We start from the raw sequence: 25,492 nt of genomic DNA on the forward strand, positions 1-25,492 counted from the left end.
CTCAAACCAACACCCATGCCACAGTGAAAGAAAGTCACACTTCACTGTGCGATCACAATTTCTCCCATTCTGATGTCTGAACATTGTGAACATTTACCGAAGCTCTTGATTTGTATCTGCGTAATTTTATGCATCATGCTGCTTTCGAGGAATCGGCTGATTAGAGAACCGCATCAAACAGTTGTACAGGTGGATGGATGGGTGTTCCTAATAAAGTGGTCAATTCATATTCAAGTTCAGTCCAAATTCTGGCTCGATCCCAGTGACTCAGAAATCCAGGAACGTTGGGAGGAAAAAAAAAAAGCTAAATTGTGTTCAGGTTTGATTTAATGACGGCTGGAATATTTTACCATTTTTATACTGAGGAGTTTTAGTCCTTTTGGGAAAATTCATTATGACCTAGTACTCTTTTTTTTTTTTTTTTTTAATAAATAAAAATAAATAAATTTAAAAAAAAGAGCGCTAGGTCACAATGAATTTTCCCAAAAGGACTAAAACTCATCAGTATAAAAATGGTCAAATATTCCAGCCGTCATTAAATCAAACCTGAACACAATTTAGCTTTTTTTTTTTTAAAGTAAAGCTAGTACACAAGTGAACTTTAAAGGATTCCACTCTAAACAGGATTAAATTAAAAATATATTAATTCGACTTTAAAAACAACCTGTCAAGCTTTAATATTTGAGACACCAACATACAGATTAGACACACAGCCAGAGCAGTTTTAATGCTTTTCAGCATTTTTATTTTTTTTATGCAATCTAGAAGTATTTTAGTCCAGTGTTGTCATTCAGAAACCTCTCAAAAACAATTACCTACTAATTTCTTAATATTGAATAAATTTGATCAAAACATCAGCGTTTCATTGTTATGGGTTTAATTCTGCAGTCTATCAGGAGAAAAGCCAACTTTATCCTGCGACAATCTTTTATTACTCCGTCGCATAAGGCCTCCGGGAAAGCGAACAAACAAGTGTGCGCACACGCGCCGGTATTACATTAAAAAAATAAGTGTGAATGGACGCCGGCGTCGTCCCGAGGCTGTTACATCTTCACTTCTAGTGCAAGTGACAGTTATTTACTCTCAGCACTCCACCCTGTTTAGCTTGGATCCAATCAAACGCAGCACTAGTGATGATCATTTGACAGGACGATTCAAAGCGATACCAAGGTCGTACATCTTTTAAAACCTTACATGCCTTCTAAACACATGATAATTAGGCCAAATTATTAGATAAAATGGAAGAGTTGTTTCCTGAAGGGTCAGAGATTTTCTCAGAACAGCAGCAGAACGATTGTAGGGATGTACATGGGGGAGGGGAAGAAAAAAAAAAAAAAAAAGTCTGCATAAAACACAGATATACACCGGACTTCTGTTTGCATCATTAGCATTTCATTTGCATGATGGACATCAATGATGCAAGTGGTTTTTTTGTGTGTGTATGAGAGCGAGGAAGAAAGAAAGAAGTCACCTTATCAATTAAGGGAAAGGGGGGAAAAATAAAAATTAAAAAAAAAATTAGCTAAAATATTTAAAAATAAAATTTTCTATATAAACCTCTATACTCATATGTACATAAATGTGCAAATAAAACAAGTCGTATTAATCATATCTGTTTATAATAGATCATGCGAATGTTATGTCAGTGCACACACACACACTTCAGCATTGCTATTGGCACTACTGTGGAGCTCCTTCACATGTGCATACATAAACCCCAAATTAGAAAGACGGATGGATAGAATATTCAACAATAATAATAATAATAATGAAAAAAAAAAAAAAAACCACCACACCACAACCTCTCTCGTCGGGTTAAAGTGCTCTTGATCAACTGAACAGTAACAGTGTCAGAGATTCGCTTGTGTTACAGCAGAAGCAGCGAGAGGTTATACAGGCGGCGGGAGCGAGGCGAGGCGTTCCCTTCCCTTCGCATCCTCACGCACCTCATTTTAAAGCGGTGTGTATACACACACACACACACACACACACACACACACACACAAACGGCAATCATTAAAGCAATTGCTACTCGGTCCAGCAGACTTGAATGAGCTACGAGTTCAAAAATGATTCCAAAGAGAATTAGGATTTCCAAGTCTTTAGAAGAACGGGATCTTCAGTGAGGGTGAGGGCTTCGCTCCAGGTCAGGGTCACTGTGGAACCGGAGTCGATCCCAGGAACGCTGGATGAGATGCCAGTGCAACAAACTTTTTTTTTTTTGGAAGTTGGGAGGAAACCGGAGAACCCAGATCGAACCTGGGGCCGAGAGCTGCCAACGTTACGGCTTTGGGACTGGTCAAGAATCTTCATCTCCGTGTCCGGTTCCTATTCGGAATCTCGATACGTTTCTGTTATACGTCACTTCAGGCCGAGAAAGTTTGTCAGCAACATTGAGCTGTTTTGAAAAATCAATCACATGATGAAGACTGTTGGTACATCAACATCGTCAACATCTAAAAACCCTTCGTTTCCATCCGGATCGAACCAGATGTTTTTTTGCGGCTGCTTTGGAATCGACGGATATAAAGAAGAGAGGAAACGGATGCAGAGAGAGGGTAGACAGACATCGAATGGAAAAATAATCTCGTTCGCAGACTGTGGCTTCATTTAAAAAAAAAGAGCAAAAATGTAATAAACGGCGAGCGAGCAGACTCGGGTCACATGTCAAGCGTGGAGATTACAATCGATTTATAATGACACGGCTGCATTTAGCTTTGTGTGGCTACATGGCTCTGCAGTTTTAAGCTGTGAGCGAGTCGCTACTCTTTTCTGCCTCTTAAGGCAACCCATGTTGTGTGTGTGTGTGTGTGTGTGTTGCTGTCTAGCGTTCCCTACACTATCCTAATGAATACCTCTATACCTCAGCGTTGATGTGTCTCCATCCTCGGAGGAACCCTTTCGTATTAGCGGAATACGTGTCAGTGCCATAGCCGAGTGTTTTATTGGCCAGTGCCTGTGTGTATGTGCGTGCGCACACGAGTGTGTATGATCTGCTAGGCAGCCACGTGGCCAATCAGATAGATGTTGTCATACAGATGGCCCACAAAGTCCTCGCTGATGTTCTGTGCGGCGCGCCGCGTGTTACGGATGAACTCGCGCTTGGACATCTTGTTCTTCACGTGTGGGCTGCTCAGGTCGATGGAGAGCAGGATGAGCGAGTAGCACAGCACGTACACGGCATCTGCAACACACGTTTCACACTTTTAAATACAGTGCACTCATCACGGATAAGCCATGATACAAAATATTGAAAGAAAGCCAGATATTTAAAGGGGCAGTATGTGATTTTTGGAGGTTTTTTTTTTTTTTTTAAATATTACAGATATAAGGATCATCATCATCCCTATGAATCACAAATGATTCAAAACAAACTCATATCGGATTTCAATTTGCATTTTTCCAGCCACGAACAGATCTGAAGAAGCGAAAGGTTAAAGGTTACAAAGCAGTCCGTCTGATTCGGTCACTTTCACCATGACCTCTGTTGCCTCCATCTCACTTGGAGTAAATAATTTTTAAACGCTAAACAGAAACCAAACACACTGAAAAGGAAACCTGTAATTTAGTGCTGAAAAAGCAGCCCTGATTATATCTTTTGCGTAAAACAGACGCGGACACTTTGTGAATGAATAAACGAAAGAACGAAGCTCGCCGTTCCTTGTGTGTGTTTGGAGGAACGTGTCGCACTGCTAGCTGGATTGGAGCGTTGCCTTCTCTGCTAACACTTTAAGCCTGCAGGCTTAACCATGGCTTTGGAGACCGTGAGGTTTTAGTACCATCCTGGCTCGCTCACATGCACTCACACTCGCTTATTCCACCAACTACGACTACAAACGTGGCCGCGAGTCTCGAGTATAAGCCGAGTTTTAGTGGCCGTGTGAGGAGCGTACGCTAACTAAACCAGAGTTCATGAAGCTTTAAATGTTTATGTAATATCTATGGAAGGAGTCTTCAGTGTCGGCACTTTGTAATGCTTTGCGGTTTCTCCGGAATGTGACGAGCTGCGTTTTTGTTTCATTAACTGAGAGACAGATTAGTGAAAGAAGAATAAAATACTAAGGGATGTGCCGTTATAGAAAAATAATAAACTTCAGCATTGTAACAGAAACTCAATTTCATCGCACCATCCTGTGGTTGATTATTTTCCTTGAACAGCACATCAAGTATTTCATTCTCATTACACGATTATTGTGGCGTTTCTGATTTCTATAATCTACTTTATGGCCATTTTTTAAAACAATACACCGCTATAAAACAAAAAGCCACACTATAAACTTAATCCATCACTAAAAAAATAGCTCTAATAACGAAGCGCCGTACGCAAGAGAATCTGGTCAAGTGTTGACCTGATTTCTGATGGCTATTGCGACCGTACAACGGACGTACATACGAACGACATCCGACTACCACTACAGGGAACCTGATCATAAGCGGAAGGCAACGCACCTCATGAATATTTGACCACCGGACAACTAAATTCGTATCTTTATGCCCATAAGATAGATGGGTTTTGATCCAGCACTCATTTTTAATTTGCTTTTTAAAAAATAATGCAGGATTATTTATTTACAAAACACATTTTACAGAAAATATTCATGACAGTTTCATATAAAAAGACTTAAAACAGTTTTATTAGTCCACTAGCTTGTTGGCGAGTTGACAGTTGGAACCAGAAGACTGTTTATTTGGTGCGGAGTTTGAAATCTCAAGAATCACAGCTCGAACCCTCGGAGCTCATACACTGCATTCAGTCAAGGAGGATGTTTTCCAGTAGCTTTTTATCCTCCTGTTTTGTTTTTTTTCCCCCCAATGGCAGGCAATGTACAGTATCTTTTTAACCTGAACAATTTCTTACTCTGCACAATCGTGCAAACAATTACTGTACAGTTCAAGAGCAAATACGAGCATCTTTCCTTAGTGTTAGATAAGCTAAACCTACCGCGGATCAATATCGATTAGTTCTTATGTGTGATAATATTGAACGGTAACTCTACAGTAGTGCTGTAAAGTGAAAGCTCGGGTTCACTGCTGTCCCCCAGGCACCCAGCACCATAATAAATGTGGTGTCGTTGTTTCAGGCGCATGGCATCAAAGAAAGGAATAAATATGTATAGTAACTGCGATGCGCATCTCATTATTGGGGTCACAATAATATGCAGAGATTTACTGAGGTGAAAAACGACACAATTCGAGGTTTATTCATGGTGCTGTAATAATAATAATAATAATAATAATAATAATAATAATAATAAAAAATCTATTCAGGGTGATTTTCTGCCCTCACAAATATTTTGCTTATAAACTCATCAGGAGCTCTGCTTTCAGACAGTGCCTAATTTTTTTTTATCTTTTTTTTTATATCATAAATAAATATTTAGTACTTGACATTTTTCAGTAAATGAATCCTCTCAGCATTATTAAGATTACAATTAATAATTTACTGCGAATATAAAAAGCTTCATCAATAGGGTTTTAACGGTTTATAACGAAGCACAGTGTAACGAAGACAATTCAACACACTATATAAACTTCTGAAAAATATAAGTATATAAATTAACATTTTATAATTGAGATTAAAAAAAACCTTTAGCATCAGATCAAATCATTCCTTCTAATTGCTATTAATAAATAACTGAATTTATTTATTAAAATAAATACTGGCTGTATTTATTTTAATAAATATCTTTCCATGATAGATCAGGAAAGTGTATTGTGACATAATTGATGACGATATTGACATTACATCAACCAGGCCGAAACACAATATAAATTAAACGTAATAATGATTTGATATTTCAGTCATCCTGAACTGCGAGAAGAAATTTTACTGATCCTGAAGGAAACTCGAGTGAGAGTTACGCAAGACTAAATAAAATCAAATCACACAATATTGCGAAAAGAATAAATACATTTTGGGAACATAATAAATAATAATACACACTTGCATAAAATTAAAATAAAAGAACTCTATAAACTGTGCAGAAAAAAAAAACTTGACTGCTGTGTCAAATAGGGCTGGGCAATATAACGATATCATTAAGATCGTGATAAATTCTGTCACAATACACTTTACTGAGATATCGTAAGCACTTTGGTATATTTTTCTTCCTCGAACATTTTTCTCTTGAAAAATCAAAGCAGGTGATTTAATGTTTCTTATTTATCATGAGAATTGATTAAAAAAAATATATACATTTTTTATTTTAAGCCATTTATTTTTGCAGGGAATTTTCATAATTTTATATATTTATATATATATATATATATATATATATATATATATATATATATATATATATATATATAAAAAAAAAAAAAGACCCACCCTTAATACTGCTGGTTTGTTTTCGTGATGCAGATAATAAAAACATCCAAGGGCTGTCAGGACACTTAATACACACACGGGTCGCTAAAATGCTCTTTTGCTTATTTTTATGAAATGCAATAACTTTTAAGCACAATCGATTTGATTTATTCATTCTATTTTTATGACACGACGAATATTGTGTGTTTTTATGTCTGTTCGTGTGTTTTTAATACAACTTCAGTTGTGGCACGTCAGTTTCGTTGTATGGGTGACTGTGGAATGACAATAAAGGCTCTCTTAATACATTTTGTCATATCGCTGAGCTGAAGTGAAGGTGACGTGGACTCACCAGGCGTGAGGCCGACGTCCCTCACCAGCGTGGGGTTACAGGCACAGAACCGGTGTGAGAATTTTGTGATGAGCGTCTCCAGGTACTCGCCGCGCTCCTCGGGCGCGTGAATGTGTCTGAAGAAATCCCTCAATGCGTTGGGAAGGAACTGGTTACTGAAGTTGTGTAGTGTGACCAGCTCGTCCAGAACTTCACGACTATGGAGAAGATTTAAATAAAAAATAAATAAATAAATAAATAAATAAATAAAAATCATTAACACTGCCTTCACACCAGGTACAGAAAATTACTAAATAATGAACTAGCTCTGAAGATTTGATATCTCAGCATCATTAGTCGTGCAGATGAAATAAAGATGGCGTAACTCTGGTGACGAGGAGGCAGTTTGTCTTTGCTGGAGCTTTTGAGACAGAAAATCAACTTGCAACTCGATGGCATGCGGAATCCGCAAAAATGAGACGTCACATCATGGACCAACCCCCCCCCCAACACTTATTTTTAGTTATGGAATATTTACAGTGAAATATTTTCCATTCAATATATTATAAATCTCCTTATATTCTCAGGTTTGTTTTCCAGTTTGTGACCTGACTGGTCAGGAGGATTAGATTTAAAACATACACTGGTGATTGGGGGAAAAAATAAATTAAATAAATACAAAACTAAGAAATTTCACATGCTTGCTAAAGAAAAAAAAAAAATACTCAGATGGATATAGCATTTTTTTTTTAGGGGGGGGCATTACTTTCAGGAAGCATACATGACGTAGTGAACACTCTGTCTAATCCGTCAATGGCCATTTCTGTGATTTAGATTTCTCTCCTCCTTCTACTTCCTTTAAAAATGTGAAAAACAAACCGTTCATCAAGATAAATACGCAGCATCTTCCAGTTCAGCGTTCTGGTGTAGAATATGAACTTGGCGATTTCCTTCGGATGGTCCAGGAGAATGCTTCTGGACATAAGGTAAGCGATACCCTGTATATACACACACACACACACACACACACACACACACAGGGAGACACAGAGAGAGAGTGAGTGTGTGTCAGGGCTAAAACATGCACATCACGTGAACCCTAAAGCTGTGTGAACTGCACCAATGCCATGCACGAAGCTATAAAACATGAACGGCTCCCACCGCTCTCATCATTAACCAGAACACCGGAGCACCTAAACACCAGCCTGTGATCCTGGCAGTGAAAAGAAGCAGGCGTGCTAGCGTGAGAACGTGGCGTGCCAGTCCTACTCACCTCCTGAGGGTTAGCGTTGAACGTCAAACTTCCTTCATCGAGCTGCATGTAGAGTTTTCTGTAGGAGAAGCCGGGGGGAAGGAGCCGGTTGTAGATGGAACAGTGACCCCATGTGGACTTGCACAAGCTGGACGAGTGAACAGAGACAGAGGAGACATCAGAAGTGAGCAAGAGAACCGGAGAAACACTAATCTGACATTTTGGGGACCAAGAAACAGTTTTTTTTATTTTTAATTGAGCACAAGATTTCACACTGAGACAGTACTGGGAGTTCTTATGCGAATTTAAAAAAGAACCCCAATCAACCAATCAACGCTCATTACAGGGGTTTGTTTTAACTAAAATGCTGATGTGAGTGAAAATGAATGAGAATGCGCTCATTTATTCATCCATTCTTTAGGAACAACATGCTTTTATATCTAAACTATTCAGATAAACTGGTGAGAGGGAAGGGGGAAAAAACCAACAAAAAAACACCACACGCATATTGTGGTGAAGGTGAAAGTTTCTTCACGCATCTGAGAGAATTCATTAGTTCTACACAGGTTGCTTGGGAGGATGGATGGATTGATAAGTTAGTTTATACTGGTTGGATAGATATATGTTAGTGCATACTGGATGAATGGATGGATGGATACATTAGATTATGATGGATGGAGAAGTTTAATTACACCAGATGGCTTGATGGAGCTAGATGATGGATGAATTGATACGTTAGATTATGATGGACGGATGAATTGATACGTTAGATTATGATGGATGGATGGATGGATGATGGATGGATGGATGGATACGTTAGATTATGATGGATGGATGGAGTTAGATCATGATGGATGGATACGTTAGATTATATTGGATGGCTGGAGTTAGACTATATTGAACAGATGGATGGATTGATACGTTAGATTATGATGGATGGATGGATGGATGGATGGATGGAGTTAGATCATACTGGATGGATGGATACGTTAGATTATATTGAACAGAGATAGATGGATGGATAAGTTTGATTACACCACATGGATTGATGGAGCTAGATGATGGATGAATGGAGTTAGATCATACTGGATGGATGGATGGATGGATGGATGGATGGATGGATACGTTAGATTATGGCCCTTTTCCACTACCCTTTTTCAGCTCACTTCAGCTCGCTTCAGCCCGACACGGCTCGCGTTTCGACTACCAAAGAACAGCACGACTCAGCTCGCTTCAGCCCTGCTTAGCCCCTAAAACTCGCACCGTTTTGGAGTGGGGCTGAAGCGAGCCAAACCGAGCCGAGTGAGGTTGGGGGCGTGAGGAGACACTCCCCTGTGCACCGATTGGTGAGGAGGAGTGTCCTCACATGCCCACACACGCCCCGCGAGCACGCTGGGATCTGTAAACACCGTAAACCCGGAAGAATAATAATTACGAGAATTTCTGAAGCCTTATGCGCCTCGCCTCATCTATACGCTCTTGCCAGTATCTGTTGGCGTTGTCAGTGACAACAAGCCACAGCACCAAGACCAGCAACACTAACAACTCCATGTCCTCCATGTTTATTGTTTACTATCCGGGTCGTGAGACTACCGCTTAAAAGCTCACTGATGTCACTGTTTGCGCCGCCTAACGACATCACGTGACGTCCACCCACTTTCGCTAACTCCACCCAATGTGTCCACCCACTTCCAGCCAGCACGGTTCAGCGCGGTTGTAGTCGAAATGCAACTCCAACAGCCCCGCTCAGCCCGACTCAGCCCAACTCAGCACGGCACGGCTCAGCCCAACTCAGCCGCGTTGGTAGTGGAAAAGCGGCATTATATTGGATGGCTGGAGTTAGACTATATTGAACAGATGGATGGATTGATGCGTTAGATTATGATGGATGGAGTTAGATCATACTGGATGGATGGATGGATGGATAGATAAGTTAGATTATATTGGATGGATGGATACATTAGATTATATTGAACAGAGATAGATGGATGGATAAGTTTGATTACACCGGATGGATTGATGGAGCTAGATGATGGATGAATTGATACGTTAGATTATGATGGATGGATGGATGGCGTTAGATCACATTGGATGGATAGATACGTTCGATTATATTGGATGGCTGGAGTTAGACTATATTGAACAGATAGATGGATGGATTGATACGTTAGATTATGATGGACGGATGGCTACGTTAGATTATATTGGATGGATGGATACATTAGATTATATTGAACAGAGATAGACAGATGGATTGATAGATTATGATGGCTGGATGATGGGAGTTAGATAAGAGTTGAGATGATGGCAGATATACAAATTAAAAACATACGATAACACTGTTGTAGATTTCTATTTATGGATCGTTCTATATGATGCATCACATTAGGGTGTCTATCAAAGCGTGCGCGCACACAGTGTGACCCCTCACCCCTGCCACAGGTGCTCGTCATTGCCCAGTTCTTGCCACACGCAGGAGGCCAGGCACAGGTCGGTGGCGTTCAGGTAGGACAGAATGGTGATGCCGAGCTCTGGAGGCAGCATGTCCAGGTCGATGAAGCCCTGCTCCTCTTTGGCCTTGCGTGCGCGCAGCAGGTGTCCGAGGTCGGCGTGACACTGTGGCGTTCGGCGTGACTGTGACGGTGTCTCGCTCATCAGCGGCGTCATCCTGCGGCGACGCTCACTGCGCTGGAGGAAACACTGCTCGCTGTACTCCTGCTGCAGCTGCTGGTTCCTCGCTACCCTCCACAGGCCCTGACCCATCTGCAGACCTGCACACACACACAAATCGTTTCCTCCAGAGCATCAGCCAAAAGTCCCCACAAAGTTAAAATGGTCAGATTTCCCTCATCCTTATGAGAACATTTGCTCTACAAGAAGTAGGACCATTTCCATGACCTGGAGTCATCTCATAGTTTTATGGAACGTTCTCAACACTCCAGCTGAAACGAAGCGTAGCGTAGAAGAGCGTGTGAAGTACGGACCAGGCGCCTGTCAAAAGGCTTCATTCATTATATCACTTCCTGTAATCAGGACTGAACGGAGGTGGGACGTGTGTGACTGATTCAGCTCTATAAACCCAAAACACTGTAAAATAAACCTGTGATTACTACACCGCTTCAGTACAGAATATAATCTCTTACACTCGTTTTTAATTTACAGGAAATCCTTTCATCATCCATCAGCTCTGTTAGAATAACGGCTAAATTCCTTAAACTCTTCATCAGTGTTTGTGTCAGACTGCAGTGTTCACCTCAGGGTTATTCAATCGTTTCTTACTGACCTGCAAATGAGGCTTTTTAAAATGGGCAGAGAAAGAAAAATACCCATCTTAATCCCTAATTTAAGCTCCGACACACAAGACAGGATCGCTCCCAAATCCAAGATCCACTGCAGAAGCAAATAACTCGAGATCACGAGAGATAAGAAATCCTAAATTAATATATAACCAATTGCCATATCTGTTGCCTAGCAACCAAATGACCCCCCCACACACAGCGATTACACACAGACTGAAACGCCTCTCCGTTTGATTTACAGTCCATTATAAAGGATGTAAAAGCCACTCGGGTCATGGGTCGTGCCCTGTAGAGGGAGTTACACAGCTCCGACTGTACAAATAGAAAAGCAAAACCTGATCACTGCTCTCTCTGAAGTTGGGTGTAATGACTCGCTGACGCTAACGAGCTTTTACATGTTTACAGGAAAATAAAGTCAGTCAGTCACTGGTCGACTACAGAACGTCACAAAGCGTTTTCTTCCTCTGACTCACCAATGATGAGGAAACAAACAGCACTTTTTATCCATTTCAAGTTACTGTCATCACTCACACGCGCCACGTTACCAAGAAGCCACACAGCGTAAACTCTTCTGTCCTAACAACTTTACCGCCGACTGACCGACACTGGAGACTCCTTCCATCAATACAGAAAAAAAAAAGTTCAAAGTGTTTGTAAGAACATGTCCTCTTGCACAATGAAATTCTTAGTTTGCTGCCCACCATGAATGCCAATTACAAATAAATAAATAGGCGGAAGAAATAATACAACGTAAAGGCAATATAGTGCAGAAAAAACCCTCACAGTATCAAGAATATTAATAAATCTAAGGCCCACTTTACACGGGGACGGTATAAAACAAAAACGCAAAAGTCCGTTTTCGTTCTCACTTTTTTCCGCGTCTATACGACTGTTTTCAAGGAGGAAATCTGCGTCTATACGGTGACGCATAAATGTCTCCGCTATGTCTGCACGCATGCGCAACGTCTTCTGTCTTGTCTGATCTGCACATCTGCGCTGCTGTTCTGTCAAGTTATCCTACCAAGCCTACTACGCATGCGCGAAATCCAGGAGGGTAGGAAAATTCAACAGTAGTTTTGTCCCACCGATCAGCTGGGCTGATAGAAAATCGGTGAGAATTTCACGCATTTGCCGATTTTTATGTTTTGTGCGTATTGGTCGAGTCTTTGGCCGAGTCAAATAATTTGTAATGACTTGTTTTGAATAATAAAACGGTCTGTATGCGAACTTGCTAGGATAACTTTACAGAACACCGGTCCGGCTGAGGTACTGTAGTGCTCGAGGGAGGAGCAGGACCAAACCGAAACTCTTTTAATCTGCCTTTATTAAGTAACACTCACTCTTGTTTCGGTGAAGAAGAGAAAAGGCAGTGTCCATCTCAGCAAAATAAACCCGTTCGGCTGCTGGTTTTGTTTTCAGTCTCGGGTTTATTTTTATTTTTTTTGTTTATTTAGTAAACCAATGTATATACATGATATAATAAATACAATATGGAAAATATACACTAGTTGTACATGGATAACGCAAGAAAGTTTAAAACTTATTTCCATTGCGGTCCATATGAATGATGACATGATGGCGGGTAAATACTAATTATACATTAATCACATAATTATCACATATACATATTAAATTAATTAATACTGAGTATGTATGAAAATTTATTTTAAAAAAAATGGTTTCACGAGCGGCTTGAATAGACGGCACGCGCGTGTGTGTAACTTGGCGACACCAAACTGAGGAGCTCCAGCTGGGCGGGTGAGCAGGAAAACACATCTACTGCATTAAAACACAGAGCAGCTTGAAGGTCCGTTGGATCGATGTAATCAGACATGCTCTTACTTTTTTACTTACTTTCTTACTTCCCGGGCTGGCATGTACAGTATATGACATATGTATGACGTAAACGCGTACCCGACATGAGCAGATCCGAGCAGAGTTTTGCGTATTGGGTAGTTTAGACGGATATGCAACGGGGGCCGTTTTTAACTTATCCACTCTGGAAGGCGTTTTCAATTTTATCCGTTTTTCAGCCTCGGAAACGCCGTCCCCGTGTAAACGAAAGGCACTTCTGATAAAATATTTAGTCGTTTTTACCCGACAGCGTCCTCGTGTAAACGGGCCCTAAAGTTAGTTTGTATATGGGAATCATATTACGTCAATAAAGCCATTTATTTTTTTCACAGTCTGGTTTCCATCAAATCCTGCGCTCTGATTAGCTGGCAAGCCAATCCCGGATACGGACCTCTGGCGACTCGCTCGTTCACAACAACAAACATAGTAGCAATTTTTGTCAACATTTATTTTCGCATTTCTCAGGAGAATAGCATTAATAGCGATAACGACAGTGTTCACAGCGAAAGCGAGTTTTACTACCCTGAGGAAGAAGAAATAAAAGAAAATATTTCAGGAGAAAGCTAAAAACCTCTGTCACTAATGCCGAGCAAAAACATGGCTGAACCCTGAATGACTCAATTTTGTATAAATAGGGGACTACCTAGGCGGCAAAATGTAGTTTTTTTCCTGCCATGGAAGTGCACTTGTATACCGGGGAGGAAGCCATTTGCATTACAGCCGTGAATGAGGATTCAAAATGGCGGCTCGGATCGGTTTTCCATTTCAGGCGCTCTCGTTTTCTGTTAGAATTTGGTAAAGAAAAAAATTAATATATTATTTACCAGCTTAAGGTCGGTCCGTATGGTGAAATACCGTGACCTCGGCCCAGAGGGCCTCGCTCAGTACTTTCAAGACCTCGGTCACGGTATTTCACGATACGGACCTCCCAGCTGGTAAATATTTTCCACGTACATTTATGAAGATTTATTCCGAGCTTTCGGACCTATAGTCCATCATAGGGGACAGAACAGGAGGTGTATTTACAAACGCCAACAAACTAGTTTAATCAAAACCAAAACTGTTCACTTGCGTTATGATGGTCACGTGCTTGTAAAATAAAATAAATTACAAGAAATATTGAATTAAGGGTGGGAGAAAAAAAAAGGCAAATAAAACAAGACAAACTAAAAACCTTACATAAAATTCACATCTTTTTAATTAAAGACAGATGACCTTCAGGTATAACAAGCCCATGACTGTTTAGTTTAATCGAAAATAACTAGTTTGTTGACATTTGTGAATACACATTCCATTCCGTCCCTGATGATGGACCGCAGGTCCAAAAGCTCGGAATAAAACTTCCTAAACTTATGTGGAAGACACATTTTTATTGATTTAATATTAATAAAGTTGTTACTACAGAAAAGGTAACTTAAAGACCATATGAATGTAAACCTGTGATTTGGAGCTGCGCTACGGTCAGAGCTGCTGTTACGGGAAATAAATCAAACACCTTCTGACCAATCACGTGCACTAGTGTAAAGATCAGAGTCCGGACTCGTGCACTGTGCTGAGGAAAGCAGGTACAGGTAGTGGTTTAAAAATAAATAAAAAATAAAAAGGTCAGAAATCACTGTGATATCAAATTAGAGGTCAGTAAAAGGTCAGTGCAGGCACATGCACATTTTCGCTTATTGTGTGTGTGTGTGTGTGTGTGTGTGTGTGAGAGAGAGTCTTGGTGTGACTCAGACAAAGCTATCGAACCTGCTGAGTAACCTTCCTATAATTAGACTCCATAACTGAGGAAAGTGCACAAAAGCTGAAATGAACAATCCAGTCTTTATTTTCACAAAAGTAAATCATTACAATGCCCTGAACACTTTATACCTTTTATCCCGTTTACGTAAAAGAAATCTAAACGCAATATACCACATGATCACTCCAAACATGTAAAATATTACCTACAAAAATAAGTAATGATTCTCCATACAGGACACTTTTTCCCCATGGAATAAAAACACGTGTTCTATTCCCTTCTAGCGGGTTTCGTTCATTTGGTTTTGTTAGCGTATCGCTTATCCTACGTGCATTACATCACTCTGCAATGGAGAATAAGCGCTGAATATGGTTTATGATACTGCATGGTCGTCAAGACAACATGACGTCACATGTCAGAGACGTAAAACTTCTGCACTAGCGAGTGACTGAGAATTTGTAAACAAACATGGCCTCCAGGTTCGTTTTGTTAAATACGGAAGATTTTGAGAGAGTTTTGAAAAAAAGACGCGTTGAACACCCAAAATGAAGTGTGTATGTAGAATAATAAATATCAGCTGGCTTTTTTTGTGGTATATCAGATATATTCCATTCAGCTACTCGTCTAAGACCACGCTAGCTGAATGGAATATATCTGATAATCATTCGGGGGCGGCACGGTGGTGTAGTGGTTAGCGCTGTCGCCTCACAGCAAGAAGGTCCGGGTTCGAGCCCCGTGGCCGGCGAGGGCCTTTCTGTGTGGAGTTTGCATGTTCTCCCCGTGTCCGCGTGGGTTTCCTCCGGGTGCTCCGGTTTCCCCCACAGTCCAAAGACATGCAGGTTAGGTTAACTGGTGACTCTAAATTGACCGTAGGTGTGAATGGTTGTCTGTGTCTATGGTGGGGTTTACATTAGACCGTATCAGCGGATCATCAGATTAACGTTTTTAAAACGATTAGTGTGCACACAGCAACGCCAATACACGAATACGCTCGGCTCCACAGGCATCCTGCGCTCCAAATCACTCCGCCCTGAACAGCGAGTGCCCTCTGGAGGGTGCGCACTCCGGCCCTGCGCAGCTCACAGAGCGCGCGAGTGAAGCGCACGAGCAGTGATTCGGGACTGAGCCGCTGTGTGTGTGATCCCAGCGCATATCACTTGCAAGTGGAAGGATGGCAAGCCTAAAGACAATCATAACTACACAATGGGCAGTATTTGCATCAGTATTTGCAGTATTTTCATACTTTTATACTCTTTAATGAAAGGTGATACAAGGCGGAAGTCCGCGCCGTTTTTCAGCAGTCGCGTCACATGACCAACGCCAGCGAATCAGGAAGGTGGATGTCACAGTGACGTTGTCCAATGACAACGCCAGCTAGAGCTCAGCACAGCGTATCCGCGTATTCTCAATGTTTACACAGCACCGGACCAGACACGATCTGGATTGAATACGTGGACCCTGGCGGATTCCCGTTTCCCGGCGTTTTAATGTAAACGGACAATGCATCCGCAAAGAAAACGAGGCAGATACGGTCTAATGTAAACTTGGCCTATGTGTCAGCCCTGTGATGACCTGGTGACTTGTCCAGGGTGTACCCCGCCTTTCACCCGTAGTCAGCTGGGATAGGCTCCAGCTTGCCTGCGACCCTGTAGAACAGGATAAAGCGGCTAGAGATGATGAGACGAGACAATCATTCATGCTTCATATTTGAACCATGGAGACAAGGCAAAACCCCAATAATTACTTTATCATTTTAAACATATTAAAAATTGTGTTGTGTTTTTACAGCCAGTCTGTTTTAAGTAAAAGAAGTAGGCAGATAGGACAGATAGATAAACAGATAAGCAAGAAAATAAGTCAGTAGACGGATAGACAGACGGGACAATGAAGACTGCAGCATCATTAAAAACACCATTAAACAAATATAGTGGTACCTCGGGTTACAAACTTAATTCGTTCTTTGACTCCATTCACGAACCGAATTAATTTCCCATTGAAATTAATCGAAATCCAATTAACCCGTTCACCGGCCCCAGAAACAGTTTTTTTTGTAACTTATACGTTTATGTGTGGGGAAAAAAAATACAAAAAGGAATTAAAGATACCGTATTTTTCTATAATTAAGGTTAATACAAAAATAAAACAATTGTACAGTACACTTCACCTTTGTGGTTGATAGTTGCTGGCACACGTGGACGGAGGAGGAGCACCGTCATTAAACACTTTTCACTTTCTTGGGAGCCATAATGAGGGTTAATAGAACGCAAAAAGCAAAAAAAAAAAAAAATCGTATCAACACAACGCAATGACGAACAATATTCACAGCACGCCACCTTGAGAACAACTGATGCTGCTGCGAGCCTCACGTGATGTGGAAGCCCGCCAGTTTGTGCGTTCGTGCATCGAAAGCATCGTTCGTGAATCGAAGCAAAATTTGTTCGTCAATAGGGTTGTTCGTGACCCGAGGTTTGACTGTAGAGAAAACTTTAGTTCAATATTCGCAACAAAAGGTTGATTATAAGAGCTCTGGCACTGACAGGTGAATGTTCTGCGACCCAGCATGTTCTCATAGGGTTGTTCTTTTTTTCTGTCCCTCTCTCACACCAAAATATTTCCATAGGCACTCAGTACACGAGATCATTTGTCTACATTTGCATGGAGTCCTGACTGCTGGCCTCAAAAAAAAAAAAAAAACTAGTCACACTATCATCAAATTTAATTAAAAGTCCTTATGAAGAAGAAAATTAAACAAACATTCACGTTTTGCTTTTATTTTGGTCTTCTTATGGAAGATGGCACCGCAGATGGCTTCCTCGGTATGTTAGTGCTCATCGTTTTGTATCAATATCTTTGTAAACTCAGTTCACCGTTACGATACTTAAATCTCCTTCACCAGAGAAGAGCTCCTGAACATCAGGAGAACAACTCGAACCAACTTTTCTGGTGTTACCCGTGGAATTATTGAACATTCTGGTCAAAGGTGTGCTCACCTTTGCTCACTCAGTGAGATGCCTGAGGAGAGGAAAACGTGCTGGTGCACTCGTGTGCCTACGTCGGCACAGACTTCGCACTCCGCTACCTGCGAGATCTCTCTCCAACGTCCAACAAACTGGACAAACTCCAGCTGCTTTGGGGAGAAACAGTGACTTTCCTACATCATGCTTCACGGAGACGTGGCTACGCGGACTTGTACAAGACTCTGCGCTGGAGCTGGCCGGGTTCCACCTTTTCAGCGCAGATTGCAACACTGATCTCTCTGGCAAAAACAAAGGGTGACAGAATCTGTTTTTATGTAAACAGCAGCTGGTGCACTGATGTGGCAGTGATCCTGCAACACTGCTCTCCTGACCTGGAATCATTTTTCATTAATTGAAACCTTTCTACTCTGGTCAGTGTTTACATTCCACTGCAGGCCAATGTGCAGGACGCACAGCCCATGGTGGCCAACTAGATACTGGGTGTGGAGCAGACCAACCCAGACTCCTTCGTTATTGTCCCCTGATCGGGGAGGAGAATATTTTGGATCACTGCTACACTACAGTCAACAATGCCCATCATGCTGTCCCCCACACTGCACTGGGACACTCTGACCACATCATGTTCCACCTAATTCCTGCATACAGGCAAAAATTAAAGCTGAGGAAACCTGTCGCAAGGACATCAAAAGATGTGGCGCAATGAAGCTGTGGAAAACATTCAGGTGTGCTTGGACTGTACAAACTGGGATGTCTTCAGGACTGCTACCAACAATCTGGATAAGTGCACAGAGGCTGTGACGTTCTACAGCAGCTTTTGTGAAGACTGCTGCGTTTCATCATGAACCAGGGGGAGTTACAATAATGACACACCCTGGTTGACAGACAAGCTCAGGACAGCTAAGGTTGCAAAAGGAAGAAGTGTTCAGAAGTGGGGACAGGAACAGGTTTAAAGAGTCTATGAACAGGTTTAGCAAGGCAGGGAGAGAAGCTAAATGACTATACTCTGAGAAACTCCAACACCGGTTCTCAGTCAATGACTCTACATTTGTCTGGAAAGGGCTTGACAAATCAACTACAAACCTTCAGCCCCCCAACTCTGTTAACAACTTGTGCCTGGCCACCCAGACAATGGGACTGTCCTGATACCATCCCCCATGACGCTACACTCCAGCCCCTACCCACCACCTCTACTGCTGCCAGAGCCTCTCTCCAACCTCTTACCCTGGAGGCTCATCCACCCATTACCACAGCCTCAAAACTCTGTATTCTGAAGAGGGACGTCAGTTAGCTCCAAGAAGCTGAATTCCCACAAAGCAGCAGGTCCTGAGTCTGTCTCACCATTTACCCTGAAGCACTGTGCTGATCAGCTGTCTCTAGCATTCACAAACATCTCAACACCTTGCTGGAGACATGCCATGTGCCAGCCTTCTTCAAGGACTTCACCATTATCCCTGTCCCCAAAAAGCCAAGGATCACAGGATTAAATGACTACAGACCCATCACCCTGACGTCTGTGGTTATGAAATCCTTTGAGCACCTTGTACCTTACCACCTTTAAGCCATCACTGACCCACTCCTGGACCCTGTGCAGTTCACCTACAGAACCAACAAATGTGTAGACAATGCTGTCAACATGGCTCTTCATTTCATCCTCCAGCAGCTAGACTCCCCAGGAACCTATGCTTGGATACAGTTTGTGGGTTTCAGTTCTGCCTTCAACACGAATATCCCAGCTGTTCTGCAGGACAAGCTCTCCCAGCTGAATGTACCTGACTCCACCTGTAGGTGGATCACTGACTTCCTGTCTGACAGGAAGCGGCACATGAAGCTGGGGAAACACGTCTCTGACTCCTAAATCATCAGCACCAGATCCCCCAAGGCTGTGTCCTTTTCCTTTCTACTCTTCTCCCTGTACACCAACAGTTGTACCTCCAGTCATCAGTCTGTCAAGCTCCTAAAGTTCGCAGAGGACACCACGCTCATTGGACTCATCTCTGATAAGGATAAGTCTGCATGCATACCGGTGGGAGACTGACTATCTGGTGTCCTGGTGCAGGCAGAACAACTTGGAGCTCAATGCTCTAAAGACAGTGCTCTAGAGACAGTGGAGATTATTGTAGACTTCAGGGGGAGCTCTGCTACACCCTCCCCCATTACTCTGTTTGATTCCCCAGTAACCTCTGTGGGGGCAGCACGGTGGTGTAGTGGTTAGTACTGTCACCTCACAGCAAGAAGGTTCTGGGTTCGAGGACAGGGGCCTTTCTATGTGGAGTTTGCATGTTCTCATGTCTGTGTGGGTTTCCTCCAGGTGGTCCGGTTTCCCCCACAGTTCAAAGACATGTAGTTAGGTTAAATGGCTACTCTAAATTAGCCACTGATCAAGCTTGGAGAGAATTTAACAGATTTACAAGGATTTAGCAGATGTTCTTATCCAGAGAAGAATAACATACCACAGGACCCTGACAGTGAGCAATTGGGGGTTAGGTGCCTTGCTCAAGGGCACTTCATCCATTCCTGCTGGTCCAGGGACTTGAACCAGCAACCTTTTGGTCCCAAAGCTACTTCTCTAGCCTTTAGGCCATGGCTTCCCCCACTGATGAGCTCCACGAAGTTTAAAATGCCCTAGACAGACCAATGATTGACTGTTAAAACGTCATCGGTAGTGCCCCCATAGCCCTTGCTGGGTATAGGACAAAGAACCGCCTCACAAGTCACTCAGGACCTCAAGTAGGAGACGAATATCTGTTCCCTTACCAAAAAAAAAAGCACAGCAGAGGATGTTCTTCCTGCAGCAGCCGAAGTTCGATCTGCCAAAGACAACGATGGTGCACTTTTACACCACCATCATCGAGTCCATCCTCACCTCCTCCATCACTGTTTGGTACACTGCTGCCATTGCCAGGGACGAAGCCAGACTGCAGTGCATCATTTACTCTGCTGAGAGGATGATTGGCTGCAACCTTCCATCTCTTCAGGACCTGTGTAAGTCCAGGAACCCGAGGAGAACAAAGGATTTTGGCCGACCCCTCTCACCCCAGACACAAACTTTTTGAATCACTTCCCTCTGGTAGGAGATTGTGGTCCATCAGAAACAAAACCTCATGCCATAAGACCAGCTTTTTCTCCACTGCAGCTGGCCTCATCAATTCTTCGTGTGCAAGTGTCACGCTTATTTTAGAATGGAAGTCCACCATATTGGATAACAACAACAACAACAACCACCACCACCACCAAAATAGCAGCGTTCCACATGTGAGCTGCTGCAACACTTCATGATTTTCTTTTGGTTGCATTGCCTTTGAAGAAAGACAATGCCTACTTTGTGTACAGGATACAATTGTGGTAATGCTACTCATGACAAAGCAAAAACAGTTCTCCAAAATTCCCAAAATAAGTAAAAACGGCAACAAAACAGATGAAGAACTGTCCAGAGAACACTGTGCGCTGTGGTTCAAACACAAACCGCAAGGACTTAACTGAGGAAAAAGCTAATTACATCCATGTGTGTGGTGACCACTTTATATCCACCATGTAAGAGTTCATTACCAATAAGGCTATGTTTTCTGCTGATTAAACTGAACCTTTGAGCCGTGTTTCTTGAGATCATTGAGAATAGCTGACGCGAGCATGAACAAGCACCCTGTCATCTTAATTGTTTGATGAGAAGGCTACCAACCAACCCAGTCAGGCACAAAGAAATTGTCTGCATCTCGGTTCTTATAAACCTTCATTTGTACGTTGGTCATCCACGAGGTTTGTAGAACAAGAGTTCACGCTGATATCAGGGTATTCAATCGCTGGTAACGAGGCTAAATCCTCTGTATTAGTCAGAAGGCTTTAACATGCACAGGTCAAAGGCACAAATTTCAACTTTTTCTCTAAATCTTGACTTGGCAGAGGACCCCAGAGAATCGGAATATTTCTAGGAAGTCAGAGATACATCAAAGTTATTGTTCGCGTGAGACAGCATTCTAGATTCGTACATCATCCCTGCATACATCACACTGTTTTGACACATATTTGCACTTGAAGAACAAGGTCAGACTCGAACCTCTTAACTTACACTTTCAAAAGTCAAGTCAAAGTCCCTTCCACGCCAGGACCTGGTCTTCCCAAGCAGTCTCCTGTCCCAGTACTAACCAGCTCTTTGAGGCGCATAGGTACAGTGCCGATCTCCGTGTCCATAGTCCTCGACCTCTCGCCTATTACACAGCCAGGGTTACAGTACGGGGCTAGTCCTCTGGTAGCTGCAAGAGTTTGACTTCCCTACTCGCATCTGCACTGCAGCGTGCCTTGCCAGATGGTTGTAGGTACCATTTTTATGATGGTCTTTGGTATGACCCAACTGCGAGTAGACCTCGTGATCTCCCAGTCAAGATGCGGACATGCTAGCCACTAGGCCAGGGGTCTTCAATCCTATCCGCAAAGGGCCGGTGTAGCTGCAGGCTTTCATTACAGCCAAATTGGAGGCTCACTTGATTGTTGACTGGAGACGAGGGTGAAATGATTAAACAAGTGAAATCAGGTGTAGCTCCTGCTTGGTTGGAATGAAAGCCTGCAGCCACACTGGCCCTTTGTGGATAGGATTGAAGACCCCTGCACTAGGCCAACTCACAGTCTCGCACTTTCAATCTGTGACATTAATGCACTTTGTCTCTGAAATGTGATTTTGCACATGGTCGTCTTTATCCTGTGAACTTTTATTGCACATTCCGGCTCACTCTGTACAGCTTGGGGGCAGCATGGTGGTGTAAGTGGTTAGCGCTGTTGCCTCACAGCAAGAAGGTTCTGGGTTCGAGCCCAGCGGACGGCGAGGGCCTTTCTGTGTGGAGGTTGCATGTTCTCCCCGTGTCTGTGCAGGTTTCCTCCGGGTGCTCCGGTTTCCCCCACAGTTCAAAGACATGCGGTTAGGTTAATATGGGACGGCCTTGGGCTGACGTGCCCTTGAGCGAGGCACCGAACTCCAAACTGCTCCCCGGGTGCTGTTAGCATGGCTGCCCACTGCTCTGGGTATGTGTGTGTGTGTGTTCACTGCTTCAGATGGGTTAAATGCAGAGAGGAATTTCACAAGTGTGTGATGAATAAAGTTGCACTTTCTTTCTATTGATTTAACCCATTGCACATATTCTCTTTTTCGTCTCACACAATCATGTCATGACCCTTCTTCATCTTGTGACCTATTTTTGCACATTCCAGGACATACTGTCCAGCTTGGAGTTCAAAACAACCACCCCATACACTTACCTCTTAAATAGGTCCACTTTTCAAAAAATGTGTACATTTATGTAAATTCTTCTTATATTTTATTCTAAGAACTACTTTTGTCTTTTATTATTCTAAGAACTACTTTTGCCTTTTATTATTATTATTATTATTATACGAAGCACCAAAGCAAACTCCTTGTATGTGAAAAGGCACTTGGAAAATAAACTCAGTTCTGATTCTACAGTAATGAGAGAGTCGACAGTCCATGTTAAGTTAGACTGACTTACAACCTCAAACCCCGCCTTCCTCGTAAATCATTGGTTAGAATGAGAATCCGTCACGCGGATTCGCATTCTGATTGGCTGTCTTATCTGTCACGTCACCAAGTATTGTTTTCAGCCCATGGTAGCACTACCCACCTGTGTGTTGTTATGGATTAATTCTACCGCCGCCGCGACGAAACAACAGCGCTGGTCTGATCAGCTAGGGAGCGAAAATGTCCTTCACACTCTGTAATCAAATAAAGAGAGCATTTCCAGCAGAAACACCGCTGTTTCACTTCCAGAAACCCCGCTGTACTCTCAGCCACTCTGCCACTGAGACTGACCAGACCAGCTTCAGCTTCATCTGCTCAACCACGCCTCCTCCTCCCTATAACCACGCCCACTTTTATATTAAAAAATAAAACGTTTATTATCAAGCGCAACAAAACGAAAATGTAATTAAAAACACTCTTTTAAAAAATAAAGACTTTTAAACAGCAAGAAGAGTTAAAATAAAAAATTATTAATTATAAAAATGATACGTATTAAAAAAAAATACTTAGAGCTCCGCCTCAACTCGGCACGTTCACTGTTGTCAACTTTGACGTTCGTTGTTTTGAACGGAAATGACGTAATTTGCTTTAGTATATTTGCCCATAGATTCAAAAAAGCACTTTCAGTCGAGTATAGTCTTCAAAATAAAATCGAATAGAAAAAAAAAGCAATCCTATTTTTAATCCTGGTCTTATATCCTTGTTACCTGCGACAAATTAAGATGAAGTTGGGATGAATCAGTTAGCACTCAATACGTTTTATATTTGATTAAGTACATGAAAAAAAGTAGTAAAATAATTTCCAAAAACATACTGACCTGAATTAAGCAACACAAACTTATTTTTCTGTTCCTTTCCCCCCTTTCAAAATTGAAATTTAGATTTCAATTCTAAATCTATTTCTCTTCAAGAGGCAATGCTTTTGTGTAAATAATTGTGTGTATCATATTTTATATGTGGGCAGCATTATGGTGTAGTGGTTAGCGCTGTCACCTCACAGCAAAAAGGTCCGGGTTCGAGCCCCGTGGCCGGCGAGGGCCTTTCTGTGCAGAGTTTGCATGTTCTCCCCGTGTCCGCGTGGGTTTCCTCCGGGTGCTCCGGTTTCTCCCACAGTCCAAAGACATGCAGGCAGAGGTGGAAAAACTGGATTGACAAAGTAAAAGTCCTGCTTAGGTTTTCCTTCTCCCTGTGCTCTCAACACAGGTGATTTCACCAATTAGCTCATCAGCCTGGCTTAGGGGATGTGGTAATTAGGATCAGCTGGTTCACTGAACTGGCTGGAGCAAAAATGTGGCAGGGTTTTTACTTTCTGCACCTGGGTTTTTCCACCTCTGCATGCAGGTTAGGTTAACTGGTGACTCTAAATCAGGGGTGTCAAACCTGATCCATAAAGGGCCATGTGGCTGCAGGTTTTCATTCCAGCCATGCAGCAGCACCCTGATTTGGCTTATTCAATCAACTGACACACCCACCCTTTAATCAAGGGTGGGTGTGGCTGCAAGTATTTGACTGTGTGAAGACAGTTCAGTTGATTGAATGAGCCAAGTCAGGTGTGCTGCTGCATGGCTGGAATGAAAACCTGCAGCCACAAGGCCCTTTATGGATCAGGTTTGACACCCCTGCTCTAAATTGACCGTAGGTGTGAGTGTGAATGGTTGTGTGTCTATGTGTCAGCCCTGTGATGACCTGGCGACTTGTCCAGGGTGTACTGTACCCCGCCTCTCGCCTGTAGTCAGCTGGGATAGGCTCCAGCTTGCCCGTGACCCTACACAGGACAAGCGGTTACGGATAATGGATGGATGGATAGTTTATATGTTATTATATTATTAAAACATTGTTAAAAGAGGAAAATTGAGACGGAGAATGTAAAGATGACTTTCACGTTGCAGGTTGGAATAAAAAAAGCACAAAAATATGGAATGTCAGAAAATGGAAATATGGTTTAGACAGAGATAAAAAGAGAGATAGAAAATCATGGCTAAAAAGACAGACAGACAGACAGACAGATTGTACTTACTTACTTACTTACTTACTTACTTACTTACTTACTTGTACTTGGTAAGGTCATCTATAGTCTGCCTGCTCATGCTCGGTTAGAAGGTTCCTACATTGGATCCTGTTGGAGGCGACTCCCAGAGTGGAACCGATGTCCCGATGTTCACCCAGTAGATGCTTTATGTCAGAAGCAATAGATCGTAAAATGCTCTGACGA

At 42.3% G+C, this 25,492-nt stretch overlaps 1 protein-coding gene across 1 annotated transcript; it reads right to left on the bottom strand.

The window, feature by feature from the left end:
- Window positions 1-719: 719 nt before the first annotated feature.
- Window positions 720-23,590, bottom strand: fbxo8 (F-box protein 8). The gene is made up of 6 exons (XM_060924885.1): window positions 23,384-23,590; window positions 10,322-10,661; window positions 7,912-8,038; window positions 7,518-7,636; window positions 6,660-6,856; window positions 720-3,184 (listed from the first exon to the last, which is right to left on the bottom strand). The coding sequence occupies exons 2-6, from the start codon at window positions 10,651-10,653 to the stop codon at window positions 2,997-2,999; spliced, it is 963 nt and encodes a 320-aa protein (XP_060780868.1). The 5' UTR covers window positions 10,654-10,661; window positions 23,384-23,590; the 3' UTR covers window positions 720-2,996.
- Between the last annotated feature and the right edge of the window lie 1,902 nt (window positions 23,591-25,492).

Source organism: Neoarius graeffei, chromosome 7 (assembly GCF_027579695.1).
Source record: "Neoarius graeffei isolate fNeoGra1 chromosome 7, fNeoGra1.pri, whole genome shotgun sequence".
In the NCBI taxonomy this organism is placed as follows: Eukaryota; Metazoa; Chordata; class Actinopteri; order Siluriformes; family Ariidae; genus Neoarius; species Neoarius graeffei.